General features: G+C 35.4%; 2 protein-coding genes across 4 annotated transcripts; both read left to right on the top strand.

The window, feature by feature from the left end:
- The first annotated feature begins 767 nt into the window (after positions 1 to 767).
- Positions 768 to 18,850, top strand: LOC141698200 (uncharacterized). Of its 3 annotated transcripts, XM_074502852.1 has the most exons (8): positions 768 to 879; positions 1,195 to 2,610; positions 2,703 to 2,865; positions 2,955 to 3,174; positions 17,815 to 17,912; positions 18,032 to 18,121; positions 18,302 to 18,368; positions 18,460 to 18,850. In XM_074502852.1, exons 3-8 carry the CDS (start codon positions 2,839 to 2,841, stop codon positions 18,651 to 18,653), a joined length of 696 nt encoding a protein of 231 aa, XP_074358953.1. In that variant the 5' UTR covers positions 768 to 879; positions 1,195 to 2,610; positions 2,703 to 2,838; the 3' UTR covers positions 18,654 to 18,850. The 3 variants fall into 3 exon arrangements, with proteins under 3 accessions (XP_074358953.1, XP_074358952.1, XP_074358950.1); XM_074502849.1 differs by lacking the exon at positions 768 to 879 and having other exon boundaries at positions 929 to 3,174; positions 18,460 to 18,840; XM_074502851.1 differs by lacking the exons at positions 17,815 to 17,912; positions 18,032 to 18,121; positions 18,302 to 18,368; positions 18,460 to 18,850 and having other exon boundaries at positions 1,195 to 8,950.
- Positions 2,052 to 2,423, top strand: LOC141695485 (uncharacterized). Its single transcript, XM_074499727.1, has one exon. The coding sequence runs from the start codon at positions 2,052 to 2,054 to the stop codon at positions 2,421 to 2,423; it is 372 nt and encodes a 123-aa protein (XP_074355828.1).
- Positions 18,851 to 24,809: the final 5,959 nt, after the last annotated feature.

The following is a 24,809-nucleotide window of genomic DNA, read 5'->3' on the forward strand; positions in this document are numbered from 1 at the left end:
TTAAGCAAGAGGATTATAATATATTTGTGTCTCTTAGAAAAAAGACAACGGCTAAGTCACACGACATCTATACTCTCTCTCTCCCACATTATAAAGAGAAAGCAAGTAACTCTTGTATTATTATCATCTCTTTCTATGATATTATAAAGAAAAAGCAAGCTATTCTTGTAGTATTATCTTTAGCATGGATCATGACAAGGTACGGTCCCTTACTTTTGTTGTTTAAACATGTGTTTAGTTTCGTATGATAAACTTAATTCTTTCTATGGTTATGAACATGAATAAATTTGTATGTATAAGTAAAAATAAATGTATTGTTTGGATACAGCACCTGCCTTCAAGTGTTTTTAACTCTCCTTCCTGGACCACTAATTCCGGTGCACCCGTTTGGAACAATAACTCCTCCTTGACTGTTGGTACTAGAGGTACGTTATTTATTTCTTTATTTGCCTTTTATATTCATGGAGAATAAGTATCAATTGTTGTTATTTGAGGATTCATTGGACAATTAACAAAGAAATAGCAAATGTCGCTATTACTTTGGCTCAACATTATTACTATTATTTTGTGTATGCTTACCTGGCCGGAACAGTTTATTATTTTTTGCTTCTATTTCATATCCAAATATTTATATATAAGGGTTATTATACTTTCTCTAGTTCTTGTTGTACACGTCTCTTCCAAGTTGATATTCCCGTGTGGGTATTTTGTCCTTTTTTGCCCATTTAAAGAATGATATCTAGTGTGTACAACTAATCTATATAGACTCATAATCATAATGACAAACAATGATCTTTTTGTTGATTAGCTAATCTGGGTGTTTGATATGTCATAAGTTCAGGGCACATTTAACATACTTTGCCATGAATTTTTCGTATGGTATTTACTTTGTGTTGGAGTTATTTTTGTGATTCATTTCTAATATTTTTTTCATATATAACTTTAAACATGTATCTTTTTTCACTTCTATAGGCCCCAAATTTTATATTTACCCTAGGGCCTCCAAAATAGTGGAGACTGGTCCACATAAAGTTGCACAATTAAATGATTAAATGTTACAATATCTGTCATTTATCGAACCGTGCTGGTTCTCAATAATCTAACTATATGCTTACGGTCTGAATTATTTATATTGATTGTCTTTGTTGTAAGTATTTAATTCTAATTAAATGATCAATCTTTTCTTTTTTACAGGCCCAATCCTCCTTGAGGATTATCATTTGGTGGAAAAAATTGCTAATTTTGATAGAGAGCGCATCCCTGAACGTGTTGTCCATGCAAGAGGTGCCAGTGCCAAAGGGTTCTTCGAAGTCACCCATGATATTTCTCATCTTACATGTGCTGATTTTCTTAGAGCCCTAGACGTTCAAACTGTTGGAGTTAGACATATAACTTAGAGCCATCTTACCTCACAATCACATAACAGTATCTAATTTATTCTAGAAGGAGTTGGTTAGAAATTGTAACAAACTTTTTTCTTTCTTCTTTTTTGTATAAAACAGATAGTCCTTGCTAGCTTAGAAGTTAACTTGTATGAACATTCAGCTGTATATACAACTTTGAGCTCCTCTCATCTTCTTTGATATATCAATAGCTTGGTTCCAGATTTACTGTTTTCACATGGTATCAGAGCGCATTGGATTCATTTCAATGGGATGATTGAATTGCAGAGATTGGAGATCGTTCTCGATGGACGATCAGTTCATTTTCCTCGATAATTTTTGGTTTGTTTCTTGATCTACACTATTTTCTGATTATTTTTTCTGATTTCAGCATCAATTTCTTGATCTTCATGATCTCTCTCGATCTTTTGTAGTTTACAAATTCTCGTCATCATGTGTATCATAGATACTCTTGTTTGAGATCTTAACTAATCTGCAATTCAGAATCTCTCTAATTGTTTGTTGATCAACAACTGTTTGATCAAATTCCGCAAAGTAAACTGTTTGATTCTCGTTTCTCGTACATCAACTGATCATACTTTATTCTCGTTGTGATCTTCTTTTGATTAATTCTATCACATTGTTATTCTTTGTTCTTGTAAAACACTCATGGCTGAATCCTCAAATGCTGAACAAGCTTCTCTCAATAACTCTCAAGATAATCCGTATTATCTGCAATCATCTGATTCTCCTGGTATGAAATTAGTCAGTGATCCATTTGATGGAACTGGCTTTGGAAATTGGAAAAGATCTATGTCTATAGCATTATCTGCCAGAAATAAATTAGGCTTTGTTGATGGTTCGATAATAAAACCTTCAAGTAACTCTCAGTTGCTCAAAAGTTGGTCTCGATGTAACGATATGGTTATCTCCTGGATTTTGGGAGCTTTGTCTAAATCCATAGGTCGTAGTGTGATCTATTCTACCTCTGCTCATGAAATGTGGAGTGAGTTAGAGGAAAGATATGGAGCATCGAATTGAGCACAATTGTTTAGTCTGCATAAGGAAATAGCTGAGATCTCACAAGGAAATTGCAACGTTGCTGAATATTTCACCAAACTCAAGATGTTATGGGATGATGTTGATTCTCTGTGTCTAATTCCGGTGTGTAGTTGTGGCTGCACTTGTGGTGCATCTCTAAAATTGTCAAAATTTCAACAAGATCAGCGTATGATCCAGTTTCTGATGGGATTGAATGATTCTTTTACTGTCATAAGGGGCTCAATTCTAATGAAATCACCTCTGCCTTCACTTGGACAGGTTTATAGTCTATTATTACAGGAAGAAACTCAGAGAGAGATTCATGTCAATACTCATTTCCAGGCTGATTCTGCTCCTCTAGCTGTCAACTCATACATATCAGGACAATATACAGGTTATAACAGGAAGACCGCTGATGCTAAAAAGGCACATTGTAACTATTGTAAGAAGCCTGACCACACAATTGATAAATGCTTCAAATTACATGGATTTCCACCAGACTTTAAATTCAATAGGAATTTTTCTAATCAGAAGAAGGTGGCTGCTCAAGTTGAAATTTCGGATTCATCATCAGTTGCATCATCAGTTGGGACTGCTAATTCTGGCACCAACACTGGATCTTCTCATGCTCATACAGGGAATAATTCTGCACTACCTCATAACATATCACCTGACATCTACTCACAGCTCCTGAATCTACTCAAAGCAGCTCAGCATTCAGATTCTAATGTCAGTTCAGCAAATTTTGCAGGTAACATATCTGTCCTACCTTCATTTGCTTGCTTGTCTGACTCTCAACATGTGAACTGGATACTGGACAGTGGAGCCAGTGATCACATGTGTTCGCAAAAGCATTTATTCATCACTCTAACCCTATTATCAAATCCTATTCATATTTCTTTACCTAATGGAGATTTGATCACTATCTCATATTCTGGAACAGTACCTTTGATACATGACATCATATTACATGATGTATTATATGTACCTCACTTCAAATACAACTTATTATCCATCAGTAAATTGACAAGTCATTTGAATTGTACTATCCAATTCACTTCTGATTCTTGTTTTCTACAGGGCCTGTTGGGTCCCAATGTGTTTGTAGAAGGGGGGGTTGAATACAAACAGTACCGAATAATCGAATTAAATGCGGAATAAAAAATGTGAAACAAAATTCAAGTTAAATAAAAATATTATTAAACTTGAAAGGTGTTACAACAACTGTATCGATTACAAGGAATTAATCTCAAATTAATTATCACAAATCTAGAATAAATTCGACATGAACTTTTTCTATTTTTGTAATAAAAAGATTCAAATGCTAAACGCAATTTGAGATTAAGTTCTAGGGATTTTGATCCGCTAGATTGTTACACAAGAACAAGATAAAGATTTCTAGTTGATTGGATTTAACTTTACAATCTAGAAATTGATCTTGAATTAAACAGATGAAAAATGTAATATTTCAAGGCGGCTGCTTTTCTTGTTCTTTGTTCTTCTGTTTGAATAATAGATTATTGAAAGAAGGTCTTCTGCTTCTTTTTAATCAACAGCCGAAATGTTAAGCTGGTATGACAATCCTTTTTGCTCAGCAAGACTTTCGGTAGGACTATCTTTTGAACTAGCAAGACTATCAGAATGAACTAGCATGACAATCAGAATGAACTAGCAAGACAATCCTCCTCCTAGTGTAACTTTCGGTGAGACTATTGAAAATGGCCTAGCATGACAATCGGTATGACAATCCTGATTGTCATGCTAGTTCATTTTCAATTGTCTTGTTGATTTAATGCAGATTTTAATCCAATTTAAATTCTGAAAATTCCTAAAATTAATTCAGAATTAATTAATCAATTAATTCAATTAATAAATAAATTATTCTTTGCAGATATAATTTATTTTCTTAATTAAATTAGATGACTTAATTAATTAATAGAGAATTAATTCTAGTCTTCAACAGCACCCATCCTTCTGCAGATCTTCTGAAAATCACTGAAAATTATGAATCAATTCCACCACTTCAACGTTGACACTCGATGTACTGTCTGGTTTATGAGTGACTAACTTCCGTGACGTTTCTTCATGTGTTGACTTTGATACTCTGATTTTCTTCTGATTCTCTTCAGATTAAATCCTTGTAATTAATGATACTCTGACGAGATCTCTGTCACTTGATTAAATCCATGATCTTGATTTATATCACTGAGGCATGATCAACTTCTTGAACTTCTTCCAGTGAATTAACTCCTCAAGTCTGTAGATGAACTTTGTTTCTGAATCCTTTGACAGATATTACTTTGCGAGATCTCTCTGACGGTAGATCCACTATTTACTTATTACATTCTTATTTGAGTTGAGTTGAATCCTCGAATATACAAATAGGCTATGACATATGACTTACAATCTCCCCCTATTTGTTTGTTAGACAATAACACACAAATACCTAGAGGATAACTCAACTAACAAATAAGAAAAAGATATAAACATACATGCAAAGTAAATAGCAGAAAAGTTCTGGACTAGATTTAACATTTTCCAGATTCCAAGTAGATGTTCCTCTAGACTGAACATATCTTCAAGTAGTTCCATCTTCATTTGTACAACCACATTTCCTGTTGAGAAGCCCATATCTCTTGCTTCTCCCCCTATGAGAATCAACTGGTTAAAGAAGATCACCTTCGTTTTACCACCTCTCCCGTACAATAGGATCCGCAGATAAAAACCAATGGTACTCCCCTAACAGCTTCTTCCCTTACTAGGAAATCACCTTGTGTTTACCACCTCTCCCGTACAATAGGATCCGTAGTTAGAAACAATAATGGTGTGGTGTAGTGTACATTTTTAGGATCTTTTTCTTCCTCCCTGCTATTTCTCCCCCTTAGTTGAGGAATCCTCCAAACTATTACTTAAGCTTTTATCTCCCCCTTAAAGAAGGAATGTATGCTGTCGTCTGAAGGAGTTCTCATATTTCACTTGGTTGGAAAAGAAATAACAAGTGTTTCTCTTTCTTCCTCACTGTGAGTGTGTGATTCTGTTTTAGTGTACCTCACATGTGTTTCACTCTTCTCTCCACTCGTGTTTACACTCATTCTCACAAGTGTATCACTCTTCTCTCATAGCTCCAAAAATCAGCTGTACCTGCAAGGAAAATCACCTTAGCCATCCTTAAGGAGGTCACAGGTGGTGCAATAGGAGTTCACAAATCCCCATCCTTGTTAAACTCGTCAGATGAATCTGAGTCATAATTTACAAGTTGCTAGTTTCCCTTTTAGGATTCCAGATTTGAATTCTGGGAAGGTAAACAATGATCCAACGAATTTAGCATAAAGATCAAAGTTCCCTTCTAACGTCTGTGAAGACATTTCCTTGTGACTTATCAGGTAATATCTAAATCATTGTCAACAAGTTGCCGATCTGCACCTATGTCAGATCCACTATCCGCAGATGCATCCAGGGGATTTAAGCCTGGGGAGGTAGATACTGACCACTGACATATGGCTTTTGGATCAGTATCCTCTCCTAACACCTGTAAAGGCAATTGGTCCACTAACGAACCTTGAACAATCGAATCTGACCTTAAAATGGTCGAAACTCTTATTTCCGTCAACTCATCCTTTGTGTGTGTAACCTCTCCTTGTGCATCAAGAATTGTTTATGTTTGAAGTGGTGACACTACATCGGATACCTTGGCCGACAGGCAAAATTCAATAGACTTACCCTGTTGAGAGAATGAATCTAGTAACTGTTTTTGTGCCTTTTCAGCCATTACATCTTTTTGAGAAGATGTATGGGGGCTAGCAGTTGTCTCGGTTTAAATACTACTCATCTATGTAGGAGACAGAGCTACTGGGTTGACTACAAAACCTTCCTTATGTGGTGCACTAGGCACTATCTCCCTCACGCTCATTCATACTACTTTTAGTGGTAAAAGAGTGTTGGTTGGTTCTGTTTTTGTGTTTGTCTTTACAGTCTGGGATAGACGTTGTGGGTTTTCAACCTCATGACTGTCAATGAAAGAAAGTCATTGGAGACTGAACCTGTATCATAGAACATATGGTAATAGAGAGAAAATGATTTACAATAGTGATTTCAAAAGATTTTACATGACATAAGAAATCACTAATGTAGAAAGAAGTTTGATTTTGTTTTTCAATATGAATGAGTTTTTGATAAAACATTGATCACTTAGGGTAAAGTCTAAGTAATTCTCATTCATATCAAAAGCTTACAAATATCTGCAACATAATGTTAACAAGATATCATTGACCGATACTTGTCAAGTACTTTAGATACTAATTGTTATGTTGCATAATCAATATACCACTGCACATATAAAACAATATGATTGTGCTTAGTGATAAGATAGTTATTAATATGACGACTCTACTTATTCATATAAAATTATAACTTCTGTTAGAGTGCCATACCATGTCCTTGACGATTGCTTGAGCAGTGTACTAGTTCATACCAACCTGAAGTGAGATTGTGAAGAAGAAATTGCATAGTCCAATAGATCTGCAGCTGCAAAGTCCATGAACTGTGGTGCATTGACTTCCTCTTTTGACTTACCAACCAGGAGTACACTTGTACACATCTTACTAGAGTACAATTCCAAGTGTAATGTGCAGCAGGTGTCTGATATGGCGTAATATTCTCAAGTCTCGTCACTGGTGCTATATGTTAGATACTGCTTCCTGATAATAACCTAGCACAATATACAAAATTACAATGATAACATTCCCAGCTTGCAAACAGCCATATCCCTCAGATAAACCTTTGCTGTTATCTCCAAAGGTAACCAGGGGGCCAGCTTTCTCAATCCTCATTTGATAGAAGGGCTCTATCTCCGGTCATATGTCTTGATGATCCACTGTCAAGGATCCATACTACCGGTTACACCTGTTTAATGCCCTGCACTTCAAATGGATTAGACCTTCTTCGGAACCCAAACTTGGTTGGGCCCAGCATACTTGTAGAATTGTCCTTTGTCAGGCAAAACAACATTTTTAATTTTAACGATCTCAACATCCTCAATGACTGAACATTTGACCTTGTAAACAGCCTTAACAAATTTCTGTTTAAGCTTAGGCACAAATGTCTCCTTTCTAGCCTTAGAAGGACTAGCAGTCTTAGACCTATCATGCTTCTTGTTATTCACATGCTGACGAGTAGTACTCTTATCATTAGACACATGCTTACCATTAAAATAAGCATACATCATATTAAAAGCACAAGACATACAATTAGCAACACTACATGCTTTATGAGAGTGATTAACAGCAGGTAATTTATGCATGGTAGACATGGAATTATTGTTATCCAACTCATGTGTGTCTGAGTTAGTCTCAGTTGCTTTCACAACTTTGACTGGAACTTTCGACTCACTTGACTTGGAAACAATCTTCTCATTAGCATGATCTTCAGCACGTATTTCTTCATGAATAACAGAAGAGGTCGCATCAAATGGTTCAGCAATTGATACTTTATAGAGGGGTTCATCAACACCCTTAAGCACATGTGGTACTTCCCTCCCTTTAGCACAGACATGAGGAGGGGAGTTTATGCCTAATTCTCCAATAGCAGCATTGTAATCATAACCTATTCCAGATGTTTGATTAATAGCTTGCTTACTGTAGAACTCTTTAGCCTTCGAACAAGAATTGAAGTAGGCTCTAACCTTAGTCTCAAGACCGGTGATCTTGTCTTTGAGAATAGTTTCGAGTTTTCTATAACAGTCAACTCTATTCTCTAGAAAAGATACCTGTTCTTTTAATTTGTCTTGATTAATGTGCACAAGTCTTAATTCATTGACCTCTTTCTCAAGGTCTGTGATCTGTAAACTTAACAGTTCATTATCACGACGTGCACAATCTAAGTTACCTCTTAGATGATAAACCATTTCAGCATCAGAAAGTTTTACCTCTATTCTTGACGATGAAGCTTTTCCATCAATAGCCATAAGAGCAAGATTTCCTTCATCTTCATCTTCACTGTCAGTATCATCCCAGCTTCTTCCCTTTGCCAGATAAGCCCTTTCAGAGTTCTTTCTTACTTGCTTTGGCTTCCTACATTCTGTGGCAAAGTGTCCCAACTCATTGCAGTTATAGCATCTAATGGTGCTTCGATCAACCATCCCTGTTTTGTACCCACCACTGCTGGTGTTAGAGGATGAAGATCCACCTTTCTGGAATTTGTTGTAGTTGGACTTGTACTTAAGCTTGGGATTCCTCCTGAATCTGACATGGGAGAATCTCTTGACAATTTGGGCCATTGACTCGTCTTCCAATTGCTCCAGCTCTTCCAAGGAATAAAAATCATCACTTGATTGATTTGTAGTAGGAGGATCATATTCTGCTACTAACTCATTTTCCTCACCCTTGGAAAACTGTACCATTCTTTCTAACTGTTGAGATTGTTGTTGTTGTTGACCTTCAGCTACAAGTGCATTAGATGTGCTGACCATTCTATCCTTCCCGTAGACTTCCTTCTGTTGAATCTGCTCCAACTCATAAGTTTTTAACACTCCATAGAGCCTGTCCAAAGAAATCTCACTCAGATCTCTAGCTTCTCTAATGGCAGTGATTCTATGTTCAAGATGAGCTGGCAGTGTTAAAAGGAACTTTTTGTTGACCTCCCTGATTGAATAATACTTTCCATTGATGTTCAGGTTGTTGATCAACGCATTGTACCTCTCAAACACTTCAGTAATTCCTTCTCCTGGATTTGATTTGAAATGTTCATATTCAGAGGTTAGGATTTCCAACTTGTTCTCCCTAACTTCCTCTGTGCCTTCATTAATCACCTCAATAGTTTCCCACATGTGTTTGGAATTTTTACAGTTCATCACATGTCTGTTCATCAAGGGATCAAGGGAATCAATTAATATTAATTGAAGGCTGGCATCCAAGGAGGCTTCTTCCTTCTCAGCAGGAGTAAAATCTTCAGGCTCTTTTGGATAGGTTCTAGCTTCAGTAGTCACCACACCATCTATTATTACCTCCGGTTCAATAACCATCGGAGTTTTTATACCCTTCTTTAACAAGTTTGAATATTTGGGATTTGCAACTTGTAAGAATAATAGCATCTTCTTCTTCCACATGATATAATTCTCTTTATCAAATTATGGAATTTTAACGGTTCCAACTTTATGTGAAGTCATTATGAATTTTTGAATAAATAAAAATTCAAGGAGTTGAAAAATCACAAAAGTCTAGGATCTTGATTTGTTCGTTAATCAGAAGGCTCTGATACCAATTGTTGGGTCCCAATGTGTTTGTAGAAGGGGGGGTTGAATACAAACAGTACCGAATAATCGAATTAAATGCGGAATAAAAAATGTGAAACAAAATTCAAGTTAAATAAAAATATTATTAAACTTGAAAGGTGTTACAACAACTGTATCGATTACAAGGAATTAATCTCAAATTAATTATCACAAATCTAGAAAAAATTCGACATGAACTTTTTCTATTTTTGTAATAAAAAGATTCAAATGCTAAACGCAATTTGAGATTAAGTTCTAGGGATTTTGATCCGCTAGATTGTTACACAAGAACAAGATAAAGATTTCTAGTTGATTGGATTTAACTTTACAATCTAGAAATTGATCTTGAATTAAACAGATGAAAAATGTAATATTTCAAGGCGGCTGCTTTTCTTGTTCTTTGTTCTTCTGTTTGAATAATAGATTATTGAAAGAAGGTCTTCTGCTTCTTTTTAATCAACAGCCGAAATGTTAAGCTGGTATGACAATCCTTTTTGCTCAGCAAGACTTTCGGTAGGACTATCTTTTGAACTAGCAAGACTATCAGAATGAACTAGCATGACAATCAGAATGAACTAGCAAGACAATCCTCCTCCTAGTGTAACTTTCGGTGAGACTATTGAAAATGGCCTAGCATGACAATCGGTATGACAATCCTGATTGTCATGCTAGTTCATTTTCAATTGTCTTGTTGATTTAATGCAGATTTTAATCCAATTTAAATTCTGAAAATTCCTAAAATTAATTCAGAATTAATTAATCAATTAATTCAATTAATAAATAAATTATTCTTTGTAGATATAATTTATTTTCTTAATTAAATTAGATGACTTAATTAATTAATAGAGAATTAATTCTAGTCTTCAACAGCACCCATCCTTCTGCAGATCTTCTGAAAATCACTGAAAATTATGAATCAATTCCACCACTTCAACGTTGACACTCGATGTACTGTCTGGTTTATGAGTGACTAACTTCCGTGACGTTTCTTCATGTGTTGACTTTGATACTCTGATTTTCTTCTGATTCTCTTCAGATTAAATCCTTGTAATTAATGATACTCTGACGAGATCTCTGTCACTTGATTAAATCCACGATCTTGATTTATATCACTGAGGCATGATCAACTTCTTGAACTTCTTCCAGTGAATTAACTCCTCAAGTCTGTAGATGAACTTTGTTTCTGAATCCTTTGACAGATATTACTTTGCGAGATCTCTCTGACGGTAGATCCACTATTTACTTATTATATTCTTATTTGAGTTGAGTTGAATCCTCGAATATACAAATAGGCTATGACATATGACTTACAGGGCCCTTCTCTGAGGAAGCCACTGGAAATTGGTAATTCCCAGGGAGGCCTCTATTTGTTGATTTCGACTGGAAAACCTTGTTCTTCTCCACCTGCTTTTTCCAGTTATTTCAGTTGTAATAGAACTAGTGATTCAGCTTTACTTTGGCACACTAGATTGGGGCATTTACCTTTGTCAAAACTCAGTTCCTTTTGTAATATAGACAAACAAAGTGCTGATGTAATTTCTAAATGTGGCATTTGTGCTAAAGCTCGTCAATGTAAACTACCTTTTCCTAGAAGTACCATTTATTCTACAGAAAAATTTCAACTGATCCATGTCGATTTATGGGGTCCTTACTATATTCAAACCTATAATAAGTATAGGTATTTTATTACCATTGTCGATGACTTCACTCGTACTACCTGGACTCATTTGTTGAGTTGTAAGAGTAATGCATTCGAGTTTATTAAATACTTTGTGTCAATGGTTCAGACTCATTTTCATTGTAAAGTACAAACCAAACCATACGTACTGACAATGCTTTAGAGTTAGGTCTCAGTAAGGTTATTAGTGAGTTCTTCCTTTCACAAGGTATTTTACATCAAACAACTTGTTCTCACACACCACAACAAAATGGTGTTGTGGAACGTAAGCACAAACACTTACTTGAAACTTCAAGAGCTTTGTTATTCCAATCTAAATTACCAAAACAGTACTGGGGGGATTGTGTTCTAACTGCAACATATTTGATTAATCGATTTCCCTCGAAGCTCTTATCTGGATGTTCACCTTATGAATTATTGTTTGGGAGCAAGCCTGATTGTTCAAATATAAAACCATTTGGTTGTTTGAGTTATGTGTGTACAACCAAAGTTGGGAGGGATAAATTTTCACCAAGGGCAATACCTTGTGTATTTCTAGGATATCCATATGGGAAGAAAGCACATAAATTTCTCAATCTTGAGAATAGATCCATTGTTATATCACGAGATGCAGTTTTTTACGAGAATGTATTTCCTTATACTCCTCACACTTCTTCACAATTTATCCCTTTACCTGTATATGACACATGTTCAGATAATTACACTACCTCTTCACCTGGTCACATTCCTCAAGGTACTTCTGATAGTTCTCTTGATACTACTCTTCATAATGATAATTCTCTCGATACAGAAGACACTACAATTTCAGTACCAGTTAGGAAATCAAACAGAAATATTAAACTCCCTAGTTACCTAATAGACTATGTACATTGCTATGAATGTCAAGGCAATGTTGCCTGTTTTTACACTGTGACATCTGATTCTCAACACATTACTGGTTTACCGAATCAGAAGTCACTTAGTTGTCTTTCTGCTGCTACAATATCAGTACCTTATATATCACCACCATCTGAACCTAGTTCTTACAATGAAGCTGTTAAGTATCCAGAATGGCAGAATGCTATATCTGCAGAATTCTCATCCTTGGAAGCTAATCGAACCTGGTCCCTTGTTCCACTTCCCCAAGGAAAGAAGCCTGTATCTTCTAAATGGGTTTTTAAAGTTAAACAAAATTCAGATGGAACTATTGAACGATATAAAGCCAGGTTAGTCGTGAGAGGTTATACACAAATTGAAGGTGTTGATTTCACGGAAACTTTCTCACCAGTAGTCAAAATGACAACGATAAGAAGCTTGGTGGCTACTGCAGTTAAGAAAAGATGGAGTTTGTCTCATTTGGATGTAAACAACGCTTTTCTACACGGAGATTTATTCGAGAATGTTTATATGACTCCTCCTCCTGGACTTCATATGACAGATCGTTCTTTGGTATGTAAGCTTGAAAAATCTCTATATGGTTTGAGGCAAGCCTCTAGAAACTGGAACACAAAGCTAAAGGCCACATTACTTACAAAAGGTTACACGGTTTCTCAAAATGATCCTTCCTTGTTTTACAAAAAAAATGGTTCATTAGTTGTATACTTGGCCGTATACGTAGATGACATTTTGGTGGTTGGTAATAATGACACGGAGATCTCAGCAATTAAGACATATTTGGATGATGTTTTCAAAATTAGGGATCTGGGAAAGCTTCACTATTTTCTGGGATTGGAGTTCATTGAAGTTCCTAATGGAATAGTCGTTTCACAAAGAAAGTTTACAATGGATTTACTCAAAGAATTTGATTGTACTAATGTTACACCTGTTGTCACACCTTTAGATTTGAATACAAAGTTGGTTCCTGATCAGGGTACATTATTTTCTGATGCATCTCTATATCGAAAGTTGGTAGGTAAGCTGAATTTTTTGACCAACACTCGTCCTGACCTTCCTTTCTGTGTTCAACATCTGAGCCAGTTTATGTCTGCACCCAGACAACCTCATTGGGATGCTGCTTGTCGAGTTCTTCGATATCTTAGCAATGATCCAGGTCAAGGATTACTATTCACCAAGGATTCTTCTTTTACATTGGAAGCTTTCTGTGATGCAGACTGGGCAGCTTGCCCTAACTCCAGAAAATCTGTCAGTGGTTTTATCATTTTACTTGGAGGAAGTCTTATTTCATGGAAATCAAAGAAACAACATACCGTCTCTCTATCTTCTGCAGAGGCAGAATATAGGTCTTTACGCAGATTAACTTCTGAACTAGCATGGCTCTCTCGACTATTACATGAGCTTGAGGTGCCTGATATCACTCCTATTCCTGTCAAATGAATCAGGTTGCCATCTACATAGCAAAAAATCCTGTTTATCATGAACGTACTAAGCACATAGAACTGGATTGTCATCTTGTACGAACAAAACTGGCGTCTGGGCTCATTTCCTTATCCTATACACCTTCAAAAGACCAGTTTGCAGACATCTGTACCAAACCACTCACTGGGTTTCAACATAATCTTCTGCTTGGCAAGTTGGGAGTGTTTTCAAATTCACCCTCCAACTTGAGGGGGGTGTTGGAGTTGGACATATAACTTAGAGCCATCTTACCTCACAATGATATCACAGTATCTAATTTATTCTAGAAGGAGTTGGTTAGAAATTGTAACAAACTTTTTCCTTCTTTTTTGTATAAAACAGATAGTCCTTGCTAGCTTAGAAGTTAAGTAACTTGTATGAACATTCAGCTGTATATACAACTTTGAGCTCCTCTCATCTTCTTTGATATATCAATAGCTTGGTTCCAGATTTACTGTTTTCACACAAGCACCTGTAATTGTTCGATTCTCCACTGTCATTCATGAGCGTGGAAGCCCTGAAACCATTAGGGATCCTCAAGGTTTCGCTGTGAAGTTCTATACTAGAGAGGTGTGCAAATGAAGATTTTAACTGTTGTGCAATGCACTATGAATAATACCAGTAGCGGATAATCTGATTAATCTTTAAACATTCTGCCCACCTATTGCATCACTCAATACATTTTAGTTAATGATTGGAGAAACCTTAGCGATGTTATTTGTACTTACCTGCTTGAATTTGGGAGGGCTGTTCCCTTCTGAGAAGGATATTATATTGGGAAGTTTACAAACTTATACACGTTAGCAGCTGCACCTGTTAGAATTTTATATCTTTCAAGCTGATAAAATGGTACTCTAGGTTATTATAGTAAAAAATCCACAGCTACCAGTCTTAAAAGCTTTCCTTAATATTTTAAGAAATAAAAGATGCAAGGGATTACTGACAATATACTTGTATATGCTTTCTTTTGAAACCAATGAAGTCCCGAAGAACCTATCAGTGTCTCTGGTCATCGAAATTCGGTTTTTAAATTTTTTATCTGAAGCTCTCTTTCTTGTGCATACTTGACATTTTCTTACGTACACAGGGTAATTTTGATCTGGTGGGAAACAACTTTCCTGTTTTCTTCGTGCGTGATGGAATGAAATTCCCAGACATGGTTCATGCTCTAAAACCCAATCCAAAGTCTCATATTCAAGAGAATTGGAGAATTTTGGACTTCTTTTCCCACCACCCAGAGAGTTTTCACATGTTCACCTTCCTCTTAGATGACATTGGTATTCCACAATATTACAGGCACATGGATGGTTTTGGTGTTAATACTTACACATTGATAAACAAGGATGGGAAAGCACATTATGTGAAATTTCATTGGAGACCAACCTGTGGAGTGAAGTCCTTGTCGGAGGATGAAGCCATCAAGATCGGAGGATCTAACCACAGCCATGCCACCCAAGATTTATATGATTCAATTGCAGCTGGAGACTATCCTGAGTGGAAATTATTTATTCAGATTATAGACCCAGATCATGAGGATAAATTTGAATTTGACCCACTCGACGTTACGAAGACCTGGCCTGAGGATATATTACCCCTACAGCCAGTGGGTGGGTCGTATGGTGTTGAATAAGAATATCGAAAACTTCTTTGCAGAAAATGAACAACTTGCTTTTTGCCCAGCTATTATTGTTCCTGGTGTTTATTACTCGGATGATAAGCTGCTCCAGACTCGGATATTCTCTTATGCTGATACCCAAAGGCACCGTCTATGTAACATCCCGCGCTTCCGGACTATTAAATCTAAATCAAAATTAAAACAAATACAATTTCTTGATTAAAAACTCTATTACAGAGGTCACTATTACAAAAGCGCAGCTAAAAGCGGAAGCCCAAAGGTCAATCTACTCCAACTCTAAGATCCTCGAACTCCAATATTATCCAACTCGAACTCTTAGGCGAAACCTGAAATTGTAAGGGGTGAGCTATACAGCCCAGCAAAAAACCAATCGATCCAACTAGCAGGCCAAGTATCATATACACATATAACAAAATACGATATAATATACGAAACAAACAATTTCGATAAACTTTCACATTCTTATTCGATACATCTAATACACATAACACATAAATAACAATAATTCAAAATCCATAATTTATGCCACGACCACTACAACCCGGTGATAACGGTCCTAAATTTTCTGAAAGTTGTCACCACAATCCGGTGACTACGGTCCTAATTTCTTATTCGATATTTTCACAAACCATGACACAAATCAAAAATCTCAAATTATCGTCTAGACATCACATATACACATCGATACATATTCTATATCACATAATAATATCAATTATATGATCACTTAGCCCAAGTTTTGATAATCAAATATACAGACGGAACACATAATTTTGAAAATACTAGCAAAATCGTTCGGAATCTTACCTCAAAACCTGACCAGATCTGAATATAGTCTTTTTAACCCTCTAAACGACGTTATCTTGAAAAACATAAACCACGAAAGCTGAAGATAACGAAAATACCTCTCCGAAAAGTCCAGAATCACTGAATTCTGACTTACGATGAATTTTCTACGAATTTTACAAGACTGCTGATTTTTGAAGAAAAGCCCCTGCGAATTTTGATGTTAAAAACGAGGAAAACGATTAGGATATATTTATAACGATACAAAACCCTATATCTTAACCTACAAGTTATCCGTATTAGAATTGGATCCAAATTATAGGATCATTATTCTAATTCAATTTTAAATCCTAGTCCTTATCTAATTTTAATCCTTTTTATTCTATTATTCTTTTATTAATCGAATTCTAAAAATTACGGGATATTACATACTACCCTCCTTAAAAAGAATTTGGTCCCCAAATTCACAACAAACCTATACGTCTACTCTCGCTAATCTTCTATAGGACAAACTTAAAATATGGTCCACAAGATCGAATCCTAGGGAATGTACTAGTCCCATAACTAACACACTCCGAAGAACAGCCTGCTCTGATACCAACTGTAACAGTCCGCGCTTCCGGACTATTAAATCTAAATCAAAACTAAAACAAATACAATTTCTTGATTAAAAAGTCTATTACAGAGGTCACTATTACAGAAACGCAGCTAAAAGCGGAAGCCCAAAGGTCAATCTACTCCAACTCTAAGATCCTCGAACTCCAATATTATTCAACTCGAACTCTTAGGCGAAATCTGAAATTGTAAGGGGTGAGCTATACAGCCCAGCAAAAAACCAATCGATCCAACTAGCAGGCCAAGTATCATATACACATATAACAAAATACGATATAATATACGAAACAAACAATTTCGATAAACTTTCACATTCTTATTCGATACATCCGATACACATAACACATAAACAACAATAATTCAAAATCCATAATTTATGCCACGACCACTACAACCCGGTGATAACGGTCCTAAATTTTCTGAAAGTTGTCACCACAATCCGGTGACTACGGTCCTAATTTCTTATTCGATATTTTCACAAACCATGGCACAAATCAAAAATCTCAAATTATCGTCTAGACATCACATATACACATCGATACATATTCTATATCACATAATAATATCAAATATATGATCACTTAGCCCAAGTTTTGATAATCAAATATACAGACGGAACACATAATTTTGAAAATACTAGCAAAATCGTTCGGAATCTTACCTCAAAACCTGACCAGATCTGAATATAGTCTTTTTAACCCTCTAAACGATGTTATCTTGAAAAACATAAACCACGAAAGCTGAAGATAACGAAAAGACCTCTCCGAAAAGTCCAGAATCACTGAATTCTGACTTACGATGAATTTTCTACGAATTTTACAAGACTGCTGATTTTTGAAGAAAAGCCCCTGCGAATTTTGATGTTAAAAACGAGGAAAACGATTAGGATATATTTATAACGATACAAAACCCTATATCTTAACCTACAAGTTATCCATATTAGAATTGGATCCAAATTATAGGATCATTATTCTAATTCAATTTTAAATCCTAGTCCTTATCTAATTTTAATCCTTTTTATTCTATTATTCTTTTATTAATCGAATTCTAAAAATTACGGGATATTACGGTCTAGGACCAAACTATCTGCAGCTTTCGACCAATGCGCCTAAGACTGCCCATCACAACAATCATCATGAAGGTTTAATGAATTTTATGCACAGAGATGAGGAGGTACTCTACTTCCCCAACTTGAGTTTTGTTTATGAATATTTTTTTCATATACTTATCTATATGCGTATATATATTTCATTGCAACTAAGTCTACTTGTCATTTCTGTTATAATATCCAGGTCAACTACTTCCCTTCAAGGTTTGATCATGTGTGCCATGCAGAGAGGCACCCTATTCCTCCCCCTATATTGACCGGAAAGCGTGAAAGAGTGAGTTTGTAGTATTTATATGTGTCTACATGTGTTTCTTTTAACCTTAACTTCTCAAAAGTTTGATTTGTTTAAATAGTACTAGTAGGTTAAGTGGAACATCAGAATATCTTGGTATATAATGCAAGGAATTATAAAACTCCTCTATTCTGAAAAAATAATATTTCCTTGCGTCTGCAGTGCATGATTGAGAAAGAAAACAACTTCAAGCAACCAGGAGAGAGAACCGTTCTTTTTCCGAAGAAAGGTATGCATGTCTTTGGTGGAAAGAATGAATAAAATACGAGGGGCATATTTATGTTAACTATGCAACATACTTATTTTCCAATAATGCACAGGCAAGAGCGATTTATTTCTCGTCTTGTTGATATGCTGTCTGATCCCCGTGTTACGCATGAGATTCGTAGCATATGGATATCCTTTTGCGGTTTGGTATGATTCCTTGCACTCTTACTTAAGAAATATCGGGCCTGTAACTTATGGATATTGTTGTTTGTGGTGCAGGTTGACGAGTCTCTTGGTCATAAGGTAGCTTCTCGTCTCAATGTGAATCCAGGAATATGAAGTTCGTGCCGTGAGATATCCAATGAGAAAGTGTGAGGAATAGTAGTTTAGGATTACAAACCAGATGTTTGATGTTTAACATAAGCTGGTCATGCAAATAAATCTTGATAAACTTGTATGGGTCTTTTGAGTTTTTCCGAATATGACATTCTGAACTTAATAAAGTTTTAAAGATCAAAGTCATGTGTGTTATCGCTTGCAATCCATTCTATATGTATGTGCTTCGTACAGAGGTTAAAATTATATAATTAATTTAGTTCAGTGGCTCATACTTATCGGTTGTCTGTCAGTCTGATCCAATTGTTGACATTTGAATCAGTAAAGAGATAAAAAATTACAATGAGAGCTAATTTTACCACTGCTATTACCTTGGAAAAGAACAAGTGGATATACAAATAAAGAAAAACATTAAACTTTAGGATATATTAATAATTGGATGAAACATCCAAAAAAATGATAAGAAATGCATGGTATGAAAGGAGTAATATTTTATCTCACTTGAAAGTGGAAGCTTGGTGCTATCCAGCACTTTAAAAATATCAAAGCTTTGGTCATGGTTTAGATGTTTGGCATTTCCGATGTGCACATTTATTTGCTAAACCACACAACACCAATCTTTTCCAAGACCCGAAAAAAGTGAATAATGTAGCTATAGGCCCAATATCGATTTAAGGCTATACTGTTAGGAGCAATTGATGATATCAAGTAGAAATTATCAAAAGTTCACATCAGAACTTATGTCAATGAATGATGATGATATCAACGTATAATGATATCGACGGATGATGATATCAACGGATGATGTAATCAGTATTTGTCACATCAGTTGATCTTTGATAAGGAAAAGGAAATAGGAACTCAAGGCGGTGAAGGACTTTATCTCAGAAGCATTGTATTAGGTTTCCTTGTTGTTAATATAATATGATTCCTTATACATTGTGTAGTTGTGCTCTATATAAAGCACAAATTATGTTCATGCTATATGCATTGCGACATTGTTATATCTTTCGCATAACCTAGCAGCTCTCAAGAATAATTTTTCATCCTTTCGAGAGAGTACGTTTGTAATAAGTTTTTATCAGTTAACATAAAAATTATTGATTCTGTTGAAATTTTGTTGAATTGATTGTATTAACTATATTCACCCCGCTCTACAATTGATTAAGGGCCTAACAATTGGTATCAGAGCTTGCTGTTAATGTACAAACAGTTTAAGATCTGAAAATCAATCTAAAATGGGAGAAAAAGAAGAAGAAACACATAACCCGAAACCACCAACCCCAACCACATCAAAGATAAGCAGCAACATGAGTAGATAAGAAGCAATCAAGGTGCCTATCCTGAAGATAGATGAATATTCAATCTAGAAGGTCAGGATGGCCATGTGTTAGGAAGCCACGGATCATAAATATCTAAATAGGATTTATGATGGTCCTCATAGACCAATGAAGATAGTTGTTTCTCTTGCAGGAGAACCAGAGAAGATGATAGACAAAGAAAGGAAGGACTATTCTCCTAAAGATCTCTCATCTATCATGAAGGATGCTAAGGTCAGACATATCCCGCACAACAGTCTTAATAGTGTTATGTCCAATAGAGTCACTGGATGTAAGACATAAAAAGAGATATGAGATACTTTAGAAGTAAAGTATCAAGGTACAACTGCTATTAAGAAGAAAAGGAGGACAATACTTACTCAAGAATATGAGCAATTTGACTCAAGGGACAATGAGTCCTTAACTGAGATTTATGACAGATTTCAGAAGTTGCTTAATGACTTATCCCTTGTCAACAAAGAATATGATTTAGAGGACTCAAACTTGAAGTTCCTACTTGCTCTCCCTGAAAAGTGGACTTTAAAGTCACATCAATAAGGGATAACTATCAACTTGATAACACACCTCTAGATGAGATCTATGGAGTTCTGAAAACTCATGAACTAAAGATGGAACAAAGAAGCAAGAGGAAATGATCTAAATCGAGACCAGTTGCACTCAAAGTTGAAGAAAAGCCAAAGAAGAAAGCTAGGAGGAAAAGCTACTCCAAAGGGAAAGTCATGATTGCAAAGTCAGATACTGAATCATCAAATTCTGATGATGACTCAAATAATGATAATGAATCAGATACTGACAATGATCATAACAACAATGAAGATATTGATCAAATGGCTGCCCTACTGGTTAAAAGCTTCAAGAAGATTTTTACAAAAACTTCAAGAAAGGGAGAAGAGTTTCTAGAAAAGGTTTCAGTTCCTCAAACTCGGATAAGAGGAACAACAGTAGAAATACTGATTGGAAGGAATTTAGATCTGGAAAACCCGACAAGTCGAAAGAGAGATGTTACAACTGTGATGGAATTGGACACTTTGCAGCTGACTGTAGAAAACCCATAGCTGAGAAGAAACAAGATTTGATCTCAAAGAAGAAAAACTGGATGATTCATCAGATTCAGATGATGGGATCAATTACACTCTCATGGAAAATGTTGATGCTGAGGCTGACAGTGCCGAATTAAAGGTACATCAGGCTACTCTTGCTTTTGATACTGATGATAACTATGAATTAAGATTATTTCCTAAGACTCTGCATGTTAGTTATAGGGATCAAACCCTAGAAAATAAAATAAACAAGAGTGAAAACTCTGAGTTAAAGAAAAGGAATGATCACCTAGAAATTGAGTTGTTTTCCATGCTAGAAATTCAAAAAGAAAGAGATAATGTTGTTTATGTTAAAGAAAAATTGTTAGAAAAACATGCTTATCTGGAGAAGGAGCTAGCAAAAGAAAGAGAATTTATAAATTTTTGGACTAACTCAGGAAAGTCAACTCAGAAAATTTTAGAGAATCGCTGTTGGGGATCATGATTAGGATATTCTACGAGATCTAATTCTGATGAGAAAAGTGGAAAAGAAACTGAGAAAACAGAACCAAAAAAATTGATAGCAAGGTCAAACTGAACAAGGTTCAAATAAAGACCATTAAGTTTAATCCAAGTGCTAATACTGTTAAGTCAATCCATGAGGAAGGTACAACCTCAGCACCTAGATCAAACTTAATTCCTGAAAAGAGTGAACAAGTTCACAAAAAATCAGTAAATATAGGTTCAATGACTCAAAAACAGCTTAAGCAAAAGCTGAAGGACTTACACATGAAAGAAAATAGCAAAAGGTGTTAGTCCCTAACAATACAACAAGAATTACAGAAGGGGGGTTGAATGTAATTCTGGCAACTTTTTCAAAACTAAATAGTTCTTGCTTGATAAAATATGAGAGTAATAAAAACAAATTCTTTTAAAACTTTCTGGTGGATTTGAAAGTATCCACCAGATATATATATATATATATATATATCAATGAGAACTCTGTGAAGCTCAAATGGCTCACACCTGCTTTACAAGTTGAACAATCAAACTACAGAGAGATTTTTAACAAGTACAGCTTTTTCTATCTCTCTTTGAAATGTGTTTGCTTAGTTAATTGTTCTACTAGCTACACTTGGTTTATATATCACCAAGTTCACATGACAATAAGACAAGATAATAAAATAAAACATATCTAGTCTAACTCCATGCTGCTTCACTACTGTGTTCCATCATCTTTGAATATCTTCACAATTGCATGAAAATGGCAATGCTTCTTTGTTCTCAAATTCCTGCTTAACAGGCTGCCACATTTCTTTTGCAAACACCCGACGCATATGACTGTATTGTCACTGTCAACAGATATTGGAATTTGTTCATCCGTCGGGAGTCTTGTAGATCATCCGTCGGGTAGCTTTGTTGATCATCCGTCGGGTAGCTATTGTCACTTGACTCTATTTCACTTACACAGAATTACAAGACATCACTTATTTAAAATTAATCAATATATTATGCATATCCACTAGTAGTCAACATGACTCATATACTCCTACAGAATTTGTACAAAGTTGTTTGCAGAAATGTGCTACAATACTTATTTATTACATAAGCTACTCACTCGATGGATGTCAATTAATCATCCGTCGGGACTATAAGGTTCATCCGTCGGGACTATATTTGATCATCCGTCGAGTGCTATAATTTACATTAAGTTGAATCTACTAAGGTATTTTGTTAATCTAATCATCAAATACACAACATATTCCTAACAAAAGGTATATGAAAAATAGGAATGGCAAGGTAGGTGTTAATAAGAATGGAAATTATTTAACTCATCCTAATGCACCTAGAAAGACCTGTTCAAACTAAGGTAGTACTAATCATCTTGCTAATTCTTGCAGGAAGAAAAAAGAGATAAATGTTGTTCCTTCCAAATCAGAGTTTAGGAATAGAACAATTAGATATAAACCACATAGTCCATGTCTTCATTATGTCAGTGTTTAGCAGTGTTTGGTTCCTTTAAATCACTACCTGATTCAAATTACTAATTGCAGGGTGACATGAGGAATGCTCTAATCTTAGACAGTGGATGCTCAGGTCATATGACTGGTTATAAATCCCTGCTATCAGAATTTGAGGAGAAGGCTGGCCCAAGTATTTCCTATGGAGATGGAAACTTAGGAAAAATATTAGGATATGGAAAAATCAAAATTGGAAATGTCATCACTGAAAATGTAGCTCTAGTTGCAGGACTCGAGCATAATTTGATCAGTGTGAGTCAAATCTGTGACAAAGGTTACCATGTTAATTTTTATGAGGAGCATTGTGAAATTGTTAGTACGTCTGATGGCAAGATTGCAATGACTGGTGTAAGATATGGTAGTTAATATGAAGCGAGGATTTCCACAAGTATTGATGATTCAGAAGGTTGTCTACTGAGTAGAGCATCTGTGGAAGACAGCTGGAACTGGCATAAAAGACTTTCTCACCTCAACTTCAACAATATCAATGAACTTATGAGGAAAGATCATGTAAGAGGATTTCCCAATACAGTGTTTATTCCTGATGGCTTATGTGATTCATACCAGAAAGCCAAGAAAAGGAAAACATCTTTCAAGAGTAAAACTGAATCCTCCATTGTAACACCCCCAGATCCGGGGTCGGGGATCCGGGTTGTCACGGTCTTTCTTTCCACAATATCACTTCACTTAATTAATAATAAATAACCTTATGCTGTGACCCCACACTAACACACACCACAACCCGTTATAGTCTCAGAGATGAAATTGAAATAAGTACAAGTCTTTGAATCCACAATTTAAAAGTTATTACAACCCAAAATGATTACTTGATAAATTTACAGTTAATTGCCATTATCTGCCACAAGTTATAATTATACATAATTGATTCTCAAAAGTAGATGGTCTGATCTACAATAGATCTACCTCTGCAGCTATAGCAGCTACAACATCAACGGGAAGACGCGGGACGCTTCCCACGCGCTTGCGCTGGGTCTGCTGGAGTCTGGCCATCTTTCCTAACTGTTGTTGTGTGATGAAGAAATAAAGCAAGGGTGAGCAGCAAGCCCACCAAAATAATATGTATAATGATTAACAATATATGAGCCTTCTCATAGCACTCATGAAAGTCTTGGTCAAAAGAAATGAACCAAGTTGATATCTTAATGCGATGAAGTCGCAAAATATTCAGTATATATATATATATACTTTTCAAAATATGGGAAGTCCTCTTCCATGCATAATATACACAGAGTTCCAGTGTATAACTGTATAAAAATATCGTTGCAAGGTGATCTCATATATCTAACCTTGTCTCAACGTTTTTCTGAAAATCTTTGTCATTCATAAGACAATTATTAATTAGATATAAGTTTAAAAGATGAGGTTACCAAATACCCCAATATACTTATATCTTTCCCAATACTACTTGAACTACCACCGTTCAAGTTATAACCAGTTTCAAAAGTTCATCACATAGATGAGACTACAAGACAAGATTTGAATATATTCAATCTTTGAAATATTATTGAATGAAATAAAGTTACGAGATACTTTATTTAGTCCCGATATATATATATCCACATATATATCTCTTTAAACATTTCCTGGAACCTCTGTTATATAAAGTATGAACAGAGTTTGAAACATCCAATGAATTTTGGAAAGGAAAAGAATTTTGGCATAAACCAGATATCTTGCTGATCAGGCAAAGATACCAATAAGTAACCTTTTCTACTGTAGATGGATG

Source organism: Apium graveolens, chromosome 11 (genome assembly GCF_009905375.1).
Source record: "Apium graveolens cultivar Ventura chromosome 11, ASM990537v1, whole genome shotgun sequence".
Lineage (NCBI taxonomy): Eukaryota > Viridiplantae > Streptophyta > Magnoliopsida > Apiales > Apiaceae > Apium > Apium graveolens.

Coding starts and splice junctions, on each gene's coding strand:
- LOC141698200 (XM_074502849.1), top strand. CDS start 2,508: ATGTTATGGGATGATGTTGATTCTCTGTGTCTAATTCCGGTGTGTAGT. Junction 17,913..18,031: donor TTATGCACAGAGATGAGGAG/GTACTCTACTTC, acceptor TATAATATCCAG/GTCAACTACTTCCCTTCAAG. Junction 18,369..18,459: donor CGTTCTTTTTCCGAAGAAAG/GTATGCATGTCT, acceptor AATAATGCACAG/GCAAGAGCGATTTATTTCTC.
- LOC141695485 (XM_074499727.1), top strand. CDS start 2,052: ATGGCTGAATCCTCAAATGCTGAACAAGCTTCTCTCAATAACTCTCAA.